Here is a 12,867-nt window from a genome sequence, read left to right as displayed (position 1 = left end):
CACTCCAAGCTGTGGAAGCCAAAGTTAAATTGGATGTGGCTCCCTTCTCCTCGATACGCTTTTCCTGACACCACAAGCAAGCCTCCCAACACCTCACTGCAGCCGAATGGTTCACCCCCACAGGCCATGGCCTGTACTCAAACCCTCCTGCTGAATACTGATCTGAGCCTTCACCTTCTGGGTACAGTGGAAAGAATGGAAGTGTGTGGCACATCTCTCTCCTCTGAGAGGAAATTCTGTGCTTCCAAAGAGCAAAACAGGCACCATTGTGTCCCTCAACACCCTGACAGGGCACAGGTTGTCATACACACTCTTCAGTTTAAACTCCTGAAATAATATATTGGTCCTGCACAATGATCTGCCCAAAGGCATCATCACAGGATACCATCTGCATGTGCCCAGTCCAAAGACTTGTTAAAGAGCATGCACACGCAGTACCTAGCAAGAAAAACAAACGCTAAATATCAAATCAGGTTCTGTGGCACCCAGCACCAAAACCCAAAATGCTGCTAAACAGATCATTAAGGATTATGGCAGTTTCCTCAAGTAAGGGAGCAGGACATGGCCAGTTGTTTGAGCCTGAGCAGACAACCGTGCAGACGCTCGTTCATCCTCCGGTAACAGTTGGTACCGCTGGGAGGTCAGCCCGACTCCATTGTTTTTACAGCAATTTGCATTTTATTTTCCATAATGCTGTTTAATTTCACTTTTTCAATTATTACTCTCAGGCAATTGCTTTAATTATCTGTTATTCCACAAGGAACGACATTTTCCTCTGGCGGGGAGAAGGGGCCGCATCAGACCGCATTAATGCTGACGAGCCTCTCTCCACGGGCGAGCGCGGGGCTGCCGTGCCAGCCTTGGCAGCCCGAGTGGAGCGGCGGTTAGCCAGCACCCACAGCTACTGCTGACAGATTGGCCCGCTCGCCACCGCTCCGGTGGCAATCTGCGCAGGATTACCAGGCACCACGCAGGAAAACCTCGCCGTGCCCACGGTACCCCCCTTCTGAATCTCAGAGGCACCACAGCAAGCGGCATCCACCGCAGAAGGCGGCAGAACACAGCCGACCGCAAAGCCAGAGCGAGCCGCTTTCCCTAAGCCAACGCTATGTTAATGCAGAGTTCAGCAGTGATGGATGGACTCATTAGTGCTGCAGTTACCGCCATCTGAACCAGGTGCCAAGACATATGGTTTAACAGATGTTCTAGCAAAAAGCTCTATTCTCCCCGCTCCGCGAGTGGCCAGTTAAACCGGACATCGATAAGACACTGAAAACAGCATTGGGCTTCGGGGAGCCACAATTGTGCCCGGCTCAGGAAGCTGTTAAACACAGCCCGATTATGCAGAAGCCCCTATTGCTCTGATATCCCAATTAGATACACAGAACAAATGCTGGACAATACGTACGCTGCTTTCCAGGGTCTTTGTGTGACAAACATTATTCCTTCTATTCAGACAATTTCTCTACTTAGTAAAGAAATGAAGCTTAAAACCTTGGAAGCTTTCTCCATACCGAAATCTCCAAATGAAACGGGAGAACAGCCTCCCCATCACACCTCAGCCCTGCACCGTCATGGGTCACAATGCTCTGTACGTGCTAACTCTTTCAAATACTTAATCCTTAACTCGTACCCATTCTGAGCACAGGATTAACGTGCAGAAGTGGCTCTTGTTTGGAGGTTATTTATTGAAATAACTCCACTGGAATGATCAGCATTTCATGGTGGGGGTAGGTGGGAGGAATGGGACAAGGTCATGACTCGCCAACTTATATATAGGTGGTCCTATATATGCTAATTCAGCAAACCAATGTGAACAAAGCAGCAAGTTGCATCAAGCATTAATAAATGAAAGAATCCTTATTCTTTAACTGTCTTTCCAAAGGAAAGCAATGCAGAGGCTGCTTTAGGAGAAAAAAAAAGGTCAGCAGAAGTGGGCAACAACTGATCAGTTTCGATACCTATACAAGTTATATTCAATCTTTAAAGCCTGCACACACACTTATGGACACCTCCTATAGAACAGAATTTTTCAGGAAGAACTTCTGCCTACTCCTGATGCTTTTAAGGCAGAGAACACCAAGGCACAACAGGTGGAAAAGTTAGGTTACCGCCTTGGGTTTGAGGACTCTTTATCACACTCCAACTGCTCCAGGGTGTGCAGTGGCACCAAAATACAGCTGTTGGTGTGTGACACATTACAGCTCAAATTTTAAGAGGATGAAAATACTGAGGGGAAAAAAAACCACACAGCATTACATTCAGAAGGAGCTGGCAAGCAAAAAAGATAACACACACCAAGACTGCATGTATTTCAGAAACAACATAGATACTCACTTCACAAAAAAAATCCCTAAGGACTTTGAAACTCAGAATTTGCTAATAACTGTAGGTCATAAAGAGAATTCTTCAGCTAACAACTGGATTAGATCCCATAGTAGATGAGGTTGAATAGGTGAAGGACAAAACAAAAAAAGAGCACACTACGTTTCTGTGCTGCTCCCACCCCGACTATTCACACTGCCACAAAAAGGTGTTTCAGATCATCCTGTTCAACCAGTTAAATCTCTTTATCTCTGCAAATATTTGTGTCGTATTAATGCAGCTGCAACTTTAAAAACTTCTGCTATCTTTGCTGCTTATCTTTCAATGCCAGAGCTTTGACTGCCCCAGACCTTGGGTCCAAACTGTAGGAAGGGGTACGAAAGGGGGACGAGAGAGCAGATGCAATCTAAAACCAAACAAGAACAGAATCCATAGCCGTGAAAGTCAGGAGAAGTTCAGCTCAATGTTAATTTCTATTAAACTCAAATGTTCACAAAGGCACGTTTATAGAAAACAGAGCTGATGAAAAAACTGTCCTCAGAGCAGTAAACACACAGGAAGCAGTGTACTGAAAGGTGCCTGGTTTTATTTTCAGACACACAAAGGTATGTTCATTAATCACATATAAACTAGGAAAACCATAAGCACGAAAACGTGCATTCACACAGATCACCTAGTATCTGAACAGAGCTTTTTGCCCAATGACTAAAAAACCTTAAAAGTAAAGTTTACATGGGACAGTACAATGAGATGCTACTGAATTCCATTTTCACTTCGGGTTGTTATAATCTTTCCCTCTTCCTTTCTTCTAACCAACTCTTTTTCCACCTCCTGACATTACTTATACAGGTAATTCAGATACAAATCAGGCTAAAAAATGAAAAACTCATTAAAAAACAACATCACAACCAAAATCACAGCCCTCCCCACCCCAAACAACAACAAAAAACCCTCTCATTTGGGCCAAAATATTTTTCATCCAGATCCTGAGCTGATTTACACACAAGCTGCAAAAGATGCTTACACATCAGTGCAGAGAGGGATGAGGAGGTCAAAGCCGACACTGGCAACTCAGACCAAGCCTGGCTAAAGCAGCTGTGTGACTGCACGTCCCTGGGCACAGGAGTTTGGGGTTTGTTCCTCCTGCTGCTGCTGAATTTATTTTAGCCCTTCTCCAAAACAGAGGGCTGGGAGAGGCAAACAGCACAGGTAGAGACTGAAATGAAATGTGTACCTGCACATTATTACTTCAGTGCTAGCAAACAAGATCTTAGATCATTGCAGATACAAAAGGGCTTCACGTCCCAGATTGCACCTCGGATGCTTCCTTATCAAAGGAAGTGTTTTAATAGCAAATTGCTGCATTTGTTGTTGGGTTGGGTTTTTTTCCCCAATGAGATATCTTTTCTCTTTCAATAAGGACACAACCAAAAGCTATTTTCTCTAACACAGTGTACTTGGAAAGTGCCTTCTTCCCACCCCCCAATCCCCTTTCATTTTTCATTTTTGCCTTTTTTTTTCCTTTCCCAACAGCCTCTCTTGTTATGAGAAAAATACATTCCTGGAATGTTTCAGCTCAGGGCTCTCAAAAACAATTACTTAGGCATTTGATTTGATCTGCTGGTTCTTCCTTTCTGGATATTAAGTCTTTATGAATCTCTGCCTTGGTCAAAGGTTAAAGTGAACCTTTTCCAAGTCACACTCCAGAGGCTCACGAGGCCCATACATATCCACCCTGGGGTTTTAAGGCAAAGGAGGAAATTCACCGTTAGCTATGTGCAACAGCAGTAATTTGCTGTGTTACCTAAGGAAGGAAATTCATAGAGGTGAAGCTGCCGATTCAGGCTTACGTTGCACAAGTAGGATTGGAGGGGTAGAATAATGAGGGAGAAGAAAAACACAGGTCACCTTTAAATTGGTGCAAATTTGGCACTGTTCAAGGGAAAAGAAGGGGAACAGAAGTTCAAGTATATAATTTTAGTAGCAAGTTATCTTCAAGAACATCAAGGCACTTCATAAGCACAAGCAAGCAGTTATAACCTCAACGGTACCTTATCTTCCACACTGTGAGAAATTACCACATCTGTGATACACACACACACAAACCCCAAACAAACCACCCATGAAGTATATGGAGGGACTAAACACATGTTTTCTGAGTTGGGCTGGCTGTTAATGGGGCTGGCTGTTGAGGGCAGTGAAAGTTAAAAGGGTAACCTGTCAGTTATCAGGCTCTGAGGAATCAGCAACAGGAAAGATTTCCAGCTGCCTGTCTCCACCCAGCCTTTCTAACCTATGATCAACTGAGGCTGGTATGCTCCTATTCCTATAGTCCTGCCTCTGATACAGCAAAACCCAGCTCAGTTTCATTTTGTGTGCTCTATTTGGCAAGCCTCTGAAATCAAACTCCTCTTCCTCAATCCATGCATTATATGTTTGCTGAATCCAAACAGGTTCCTACTAGACATGGAGCAGAAACCATTCCTACTGCTATGATGCCTTTTCACTAAACACAACACAGCTACTGTTAAAGTTGTCTTCCTTTTTTTACTGTTATGGCTTATTTGTCCAGGAATATATTTTGCATATCAGAATTTTTCTAATCTCATCCTATCTATTAAAAAACCCACTCTTTAAAATTTTATCCCATGCCTATATGCAACTGTTACTCAAGGTTTATCAGCTCTGCTCTCTATTAAAAGGAAAATCAAACAGATTGGAATGAACTATAATCAGTTGCTTCAAAGTACAACACTTGCCAAAAAACAAGATATTTTAAAGTACTGATTATATTGCAACTCATTATATTTCAAAGTACAATGTTTCCCAAAGTATATACTTCACGGTTCTGAAAATAGACAGAAATACAACTAAGAAAATTTTAAAAAAACATTTTTAGAAAAAATCACTTTTAGAAACCATTTTAAAAGACTGCTGAGGTTTAAGGTTTATGTATAAACTAAGGCACACATAAAGGTATTCATATATAATGTTTTTTGGAATCCTTATTAAGTGGCAAAATTGCTATTTTTAAGGAGCAACTGTGAAACTTCACCATCCTTCTACTTTATTGGTGGTCTTAACTCTAAGTAACCCCATCCATCACCACACCTAAAAGCAAAGCAGTTGTCCTGGGGGGGGCTGGGGGAAGGGGATGTCTCTTCTATTTTACTGAGAAGAGTTTTCTCTGGTTTTAGTCATCACTTCGGTTCTAACATACATACTACTCACAATCACACAGAAATAAAAGCTGAAGTCCCTCTTATGAAGACAGCAAAAAAAGGACACTGAATCACAAATAAAGAGCATCAAGTCCCACTGTTAACCCAGTACTGCCAAGCCCATATTTAAACCACATCCCTATGCACCACGAGAGTCCTTTTCTGTCACCCCATTAAACATACTGCCAAGTAAAACTGATATGAACACAAAAGTACAGCCGCATCCCTCCAACCACCTGTGTGGACAAAGAACTGGTTGCAATTTCTATGATAAAATAATCCTCAAAATTTATGCAACTGTGTTACAACTGCATTTAACTAGATCTCAAATGCCAATTATATGCATTTAATGATAATAAACTCTGACATAGAGGAGCTGATTTACTGGAAGGCCCACAATGCCTTAAAGACCAACCCCTCCTCTACTGTCCAACCCAGTTGCTCTAATTTTTGATATTTTAAAACATTATTGCAATTTTCTCCATTTAACAGAGGTAAAATTGTATTTAAACTGAATGTTTTACATGCAGAAGAAACAAAAAATAAAGAAGCTTAGGAATTCAAGCATTTCACCTCCAGAAAGCAGCTTGTCCTCTAGCCAAAGAGGCTTGCATGAGTTGGCCTTACCTGGAGCCATAACTTGTTATTCACTGCATCTCTCCCCGTAGCAATGCATTGAAACGTAGCATTCTGCCCTGCGTTGACCTCGACATCCCCCAGCCTCAAGAAATGAGGAGATTTATCTGTGGAGGGGGGAAAACAAAAATTACAAATAATGTTTATTGCTAAAACAGGTGTCAGCAACACCACTGTCTCCCTGAAGATGCATATTATAAGAACCTTTGGTTAAAAAACAGAAGCAGAAGGAAATCATGTGTTTCATCTCTGCTCATGAAGAAAGAGTGCCTTCCCTTGGTGATCCCACCAACTTCATGTTACACAGGAGGTATAATGAAGCCTTTCAAAAGTCAAAGCCAAGAGGAGGACATCACATGCCAAAACATCAGCAGCACTTCACAAAAATTATCCCAAAGACTTTCGACTGTATGAAACCCATCACACCCAGGAAACAACCCCAATTAGCAGGCTACTGCTCAGGCAAACGAGACACTACTCAGATTACTTGCAATGCAACTCGGAGCTCTGTTGTTTTACTAAATGAAATCACTGGTGCCACTGAATATACAACTCCAGGAGCTAAGAAATTTGCTTTGCACGCTAGTGACATCCCTAGGAAAGCTCAGTGGCACAACCACCTGAGCGACAATGAGATGGAAGGAAGGAGAAGGACGTGTTGGAGGAATAGGCCTGTCACACAGCTCTCACCCATCCCTTTCTCAAGAATTACTAAATAAAGCTGTTTTTTTTTCTTTGTGCTTACTAAAAACCAAACAAAAGACCCCAAAATACACACACACACCCCAAAAAACCCCACCAACCCAAACAAGAAAATAAACAAATCCCTAACATGCCTCACCCCAACCCCACAGGAAAAAACAGCAGAATGGCACAAAAAGGGTTTAAATATCAATAATGAAAAGGAGCTTAGCTGAACACTGTATCATCCTGACAATCTGCCATCATGGCTGTATACAAGTGCCTTTTGCACTTAAAAAACTACAAAGGAGAAAGAAAAAAAAACACCAACCCCCCCCCAAAAAAAACCACAAACAAAAAACCCCATAACTCAGAGCAGGGGGAAAAAAAACCCAACCAAAAACCACCCAGCCAGATACTGAATGCCAGCAGAGCTTTGCTGAGTACAGATATCAGACAGCTGGGCTGGCTGAAATATAAAGAGGTAACTCACACAAATACCCTGTGAGCTTGGTGGCCCCTGAAAGCTGCGGTCTTAACAGGTCTGGGGTAGAAGAAAACACAAAATGTGAGGTTGCCACTGCAGCTTTGTTATTTGGCATCGTTTTGCAATTATGGGGGAGGGGATTGTTATATCTTGATCATTTCAGAAAGCAATTTAATTGCCAGCCATGAGGTACATTGCAATGAAATCACATTTTAGAAAGAGGGTGTCCAGGGGACGATCAGAAGAGTTGAACAAAACCGAATTACAAAATAAATGTGATGACAAGCTACAGAAATGCAGGGGATAATTCATTCCTTGCAAGTTTGGATTTGTATCATATTCTCAGTATTGCAATTTGTGTTTGCACGTGTGTTATTCTTCCTTGGGATTAAGCAGGGAAATGCAAACTTAAATGCCTAAAGTCTGTCCACAAAAACAAAGCAACAAAACCCAAACCTTCAGTACTTCAATAGCCAGAAGCCCTTTTAAAAAATAGAAACCCAAAACTCAGCTGTGTCCATTTGAAAAAAAGAAAAAGGGGAAAAAAATAAAGAGCATGAAATCTGATAAACCTCCTCCACTCATCTGCCAATTCAGCTCTCTTTAGTCAGTGAGCATACACATCAGCATTAAACCCCATTTTTATTGTCCAACACCAACTATAGTATAACTAAAAAGACACTGAGGAATTTCTGGGTTTGCATTCCTGTATTCTTTACTTCTGGCAGATTTTACCCTGGTAAATCACCACTGCAACACTACATTTTCCCCTGGAAGCTGCAACAAAAATACTCTTGAAAGAACAAAGAACATCAGTGATCAAGTGATGAAAACTCAGCAGTCTACAGCAATATCAAATATGTCCTGAAAAGACAGAGAAAAATGCAGTTCTTAATCATTACTTACCACAAGGGTAACTCAGAACCTGGATGTCATCAATGGCAATGTAGCCATTTCTCCCATCTGAGACTTCAGCTTCAAATATTACCTGTCAAAATGAAAGAAAAAAATGTTTACAAGACTCATTTCTACAGAATCCCCAGAGTGGCGAGCGTGTAGATATAAGACACATTGCCTTTTTCATTTAGCTGAAGTTCCTACAAGGTTTGACGACTGAATGGAATATTTATTACTCGGCGCATTGCACATCCGAACCGCTCCCAGACACCGCTGGCTTTGGATCTGCTGCTTATGGCGTAGCAGAAAAGCATCTTTACTGCCCCAATTAATGGCACACAGCTTTTGCTCTGCTGAATGTATAAACATGATTCAGGCCTGAAAAAACACCAGCGCTTCCAGACAGGTTCAACATCACAGAATCACAAGGTTGGAAGAGACCTTTGAAGATCATCAAGTCCAACCATTCCCATCCTGTGCTAAACCATATCCCTGAGTACCTCATCTACCCTTTCTTTGAACACACACAGGGAAGGTGACTCAACCCCCTCCCTGGGCAGCCTGTTCCAGCCCTGACAACTCTTTCAGGAACAAATGTTTTTCTAATCTCCAATCTGTCCCTGCCCTGGCACAGCTTCATGCCATTGCCCCTTGTCCCATCTCCTGTCCCCTGGCTGAAGAGACCATCGCCCACCTCTCTACAACCTCCCTTCAGGTAGTTGTAGGTGGTGAGAAGGTCTCCCCTCAGCCTCCTCTTCTCCAGGCTAAACACCCCCAGCTCCCTCAGCCACTCCTCACAGGATTTGCCCTCCAGCCCCTTCCCCAGCCTGGTTGCCCTTCTCTGCACTCGCTCCAGGACCTCCATGTCCTTCTGATGGTGGGGAGCCCAGAACTGCACCCAGCACTCGAGGTGTGGCCTCACCAATGCCCAGTACAGGGGCACAATCACCTCCCCAGACCTACTGGCCACACTGGTTTTGATACAAGCCAAGATGCCATTGGCCTTCTTGGCTGCAACACAACACACAACTGATCAACCAATTTGAACAAAATTCCTATTCCTGGTGTGGGTCACAGCATGGTGTCCTGTAACCTTCCCCAGCATAACGACCCGGGAGGATGTGCAGGAGCACAGAAATAGTGCAGCACTCCCCTGTGGCAGTGAAAAGAAGGGCTCTGGTGTGACTCTGGAGCAGTCCTCAACCGCCTGCTTCGCTCTTGCGAGGCGATGGCAGAATTGCTGCACGTGAAGGAAAAGAAGACACTGTCTTCACATCCAACCTTTTGTCCCACCCCAAATGGGCAGTGACAACAAAGAATTGCTCTTGGGACTTTTCCAGAGGACGAGTTGTCTTTTGTAACAGATGTAGCAAAATGATGCCAAGTGACCAGAACAAATTTATCTTCAAGGTTCATGCTTGAGAGTGTGGTGAAAGTAAGAGGAATCTGATTAGAAAGGGAAGTCAAAGGATGGAAGTAATAATGTTTAAACTAAAAGAAAGTTATAAAAGAGGAAAGCATGCAAGTAAAGATTGATTCAAGTGATACGAGATAAATTTGCTGTCGTGGTTACCCAAAATAAGTATCTGTTGGGGTCTTCTGTGCAAGGCAGCCTTAAAGCAAGCCAGGTGCTCTACAGATAATCCTTTCAAGCAGTTTACGTCTCTCAGTCATTGGGACAACATAAGAGAGCAGCAAACAGAATGGCTTAACAAAGCTAAGCGCCCTGCAGGTGACCAGGAGAAGACTCATGGAGCACCTTTCCCAGGTCTTCTTACCACTGGATCCACATGGCACCTTGCTAGGAAGTAATGCTCACTGCACCCTTTCGCAGTCTCAATGGAGTCCAGGGAATAAGCAGCTTCTAAATACCTTCAGAGCTGCTTTTGAACCTCTTGCTCACAAGAGCTACCCTCTTCAACAAAATACCAGGCACTTCCACAGCTCTGCTCTGAAGGCTGCATGGGGAACAGTTTTGTGCACTTACACTCCACTCGCTACTTTTCCTCCCCCTCACATCCCACCCAGACATGAAATGCAATTTATCTTCCCACCAAAGGAGGCAGAGCCCCCACAGGTGCCCCGTTTACACTCAGAACCCATTCCACAATCTCACATGGGTATTAAGTAAGGAAAACTTCCAAGGGAAGTTGGATATGGGCACATCCATGAGGTGGTTTGCAGGGTCCCCCAACTTGGGCTTTGACTGACTAAAGAGGAAGCCTGTGGGACACATACACTTGGACAGCACCAGGTTACAATCCCTCTTCCAACTTCTACACAAGTCCTTGCTGAGGTTCTGGCTGCACTTCTTTTTTCCCACTTTTTAATTTTATTTGCACCCTAAGGCAATTAAGTTGCACAAGCCACTTCATTCTCTGCCACCTCCTCCTGCCTTGGCCAACAACAGCAGGATGGAAATTTAGTGTCTGAGCATCCTACCTTCACTCCCTTGTCCTATGACCTTTCTGACCAGAAAGCCATTTGACAGTGTCCACCAGGTCCTCAGGTATCTTCAGAGAGGTGACACTTGTCCACAGTAATGAACATCAGCATGATTAGCTTCACTTTGGATTAATCATCATTTTTTGTTATTATTTTTTAAACAGTTGTAGGTGTGGAAGACAAACAACTTGGTAAGAAATAAATACTGTATTTGAAACCCTTCTGCCAGACCAGTTTCTTTATAAAACAATACAGCTCTACCATATGCAGAGAAACTCCAAAAGCACTTTGCTTCTCAAAATCCAGTTGAAGTTGAGCACTGGTGTTAAGAACTGGCCTAACTTTACACCTCACTCTGAACTAGGTTGTTATTAATCCCTTTGGAAGTAATTTAGATCCAATTCCCAGGGAAGCATGGCCTCCTGTAAACATGTCCTTCCCCTGTATGCTGATACCTTCTTACACTGGGGAAAAGGGCAGAAAGTTACCTTTCTTGGGACAGAGCTGGGAATTAATTTACTTGGGTCTTTTTTCTACCTCTTCCAGACTAAATTAATTAATTTGCAGCCTCCAAGAGTAGGAAGCTATAAAAAGCAGAAAAAAAAAATCATGGGGAAAAGTAAAAATAAGACATGGGGATCAGTGAGAAGAAAAATACCCCAACACAACAAAACCCATGAAGAAATGGAAATTCAAGAAGCCTCTAAAATGTTACGGGGATCAGTGTTTATGAGGTTAAGTAAAAGACAGACAGGTGTTAGAGGGCTGGGATTTCATATATACAGTGCCAAGTTATTTTTTATTTACATTCGTAATGGGCATAAATAACTATAGAAACTCTATAGCAAAAGGTTCTTATCAGGCTTTAATCTGACAACATCTGTTCACATTTTAAATAAATGGAAAAAGGGAACTGCATACTGAGGTGAAGCAAAGAATTTATAAAGCTGTCAAGTCAGAGCAGAACCATGGTAGCTCTTCTCTCGTGTGCACACCCCGCTTGAGAAAAACCAGACTGGTGAGCTGTTCCTTTTAACAGGGAAGGTTTACCCTGATAAACACACCAGTGCTCTCTGGGAGTGAATCCTGCAATTAGTCTCAACTGCTGTTCAGTTTACAGTCCTAGAAAGAATGGCTTAAACATTTCAGTTTTAGCTGGAAAATGATTCAGATTCTCACTCTGGCCAGAAAACGTTAGTGCCCTGTGCAACTGCACATGGCCTTCCACTTCCTACAGTTTCATTGCACAGTCATCTAGTGCACTTGTGAGAGATGTTGGCTCCCTTTAACAGAGAGGAGAGACTGTTTTGGGGGGGATGAAGCACAGGCTTGCACAGAGCAGGTCTGTGGAGATAGATATCCTGCCTGGTTTGTAGCAGCCTCGCCACAAAGAATGAGAACGCATTACCTGAGCTGTTCAGCATTTCCCAAATGCTACTCAGAGGAATTAGATTTGATCCCTGAATTTTCTACAGAGCTCCAAGGTGATACTCAAATAGTTACTTATTTTTCCACATAAAATGGCATGTCCATGTTTATCAAGTGCCTGCATTGGAATGCAAATGAACATACACTGTCAGAAGTCCCTGAACTGGACATGCTCCTGCATATTTAGCCATCATTAATGTATCTCCTGTCCATGTATTGGTCTGATTTCCCTCTAAAACCATGCAAGCTTTTAGTGAATGCTGTATTATTTGGGAAAATCTACGGGTTTACTACTGACAGGATTAACCACCATTTCCATTTGTCTGGCTTGTACCAGACTTCCTTTAATGACCCAAATCAGGAGCAAATTGATCCAGATCACCCTGCTATATTATTCACAAAGTTGTAGAGCTCTATTCTAGGTCCTCAAGTACTTTTGTCTCCAATTTGAAGGGTCCCAGGTTATTCAGTCTATCTCATATAGAAAGCATTCCCTTTTCTTTGATTATCCTTCTCATCCTCTGAAGCTCTTTCTAACTGCACTATATTCTTTGAAGAGAAGAGCAGAGCTGGCACACAGTAATGAAAATGTGGGTGAGTCATAATTTATACAAAAGCATAATTTCATTACCTAATTTACACTGAACTTCCCTAACCATTCTTAACACTTCATTTGCTTCTTTCAACCATCCCTGGGGTCTAAGTTGATCTTGCTGCAGAGTGCCAATGGCAAGCTCAGAGTCCATC

At 42.8% G+C, this 12,867-nt stretch overlaps 1 protein-coding gene across 2 annotated transcripts in view; it reads right to left on the bottom strand.

Moving 5' to 3' along the window:
• Window positions 1–12,867, bottom strand: part of PTPRK (protein tyrosine phosphatase receptor type K) — a gene marked incomplete at its 5' end in the record, with an annotated part of 400,356 nt that overhangs the window by 207,124 nt on the left and 180,365 nt on the right. For both annotated transcript variants that reach the window (XM_084262490.1, XM_084262491.1), the window contains 2 exons: window positions 6,174–6,289; window positions 8,257–8,338. In XM_084262490.1, coding sequence (XP_084118616.1) covers window positions 6,174–6,289; window positions 8,257–8,338 — 198 coding nt within the window. The remainder of the gene's footprint in view (window positions 1–6,173; window positions 6,290–8,256; window positions 8,339–12,867) is intronic.

Source organism: Gallinula chloropus (assembly GCF_964237585.1).
Source record: "Gallinula chloropus genome assembly, chromosome: 3".
In the NCBI taxonomy this organism is placed as follows: domain Eukaryota; kingdom Metazoa; phylum Chordata; class Aves; order Gruiformes; family Rallidae; genus Gallinula; species Gallinula chloropus.
This window is presented reverse-complemented; position numbering and strand designations above follow the sequence as displayed.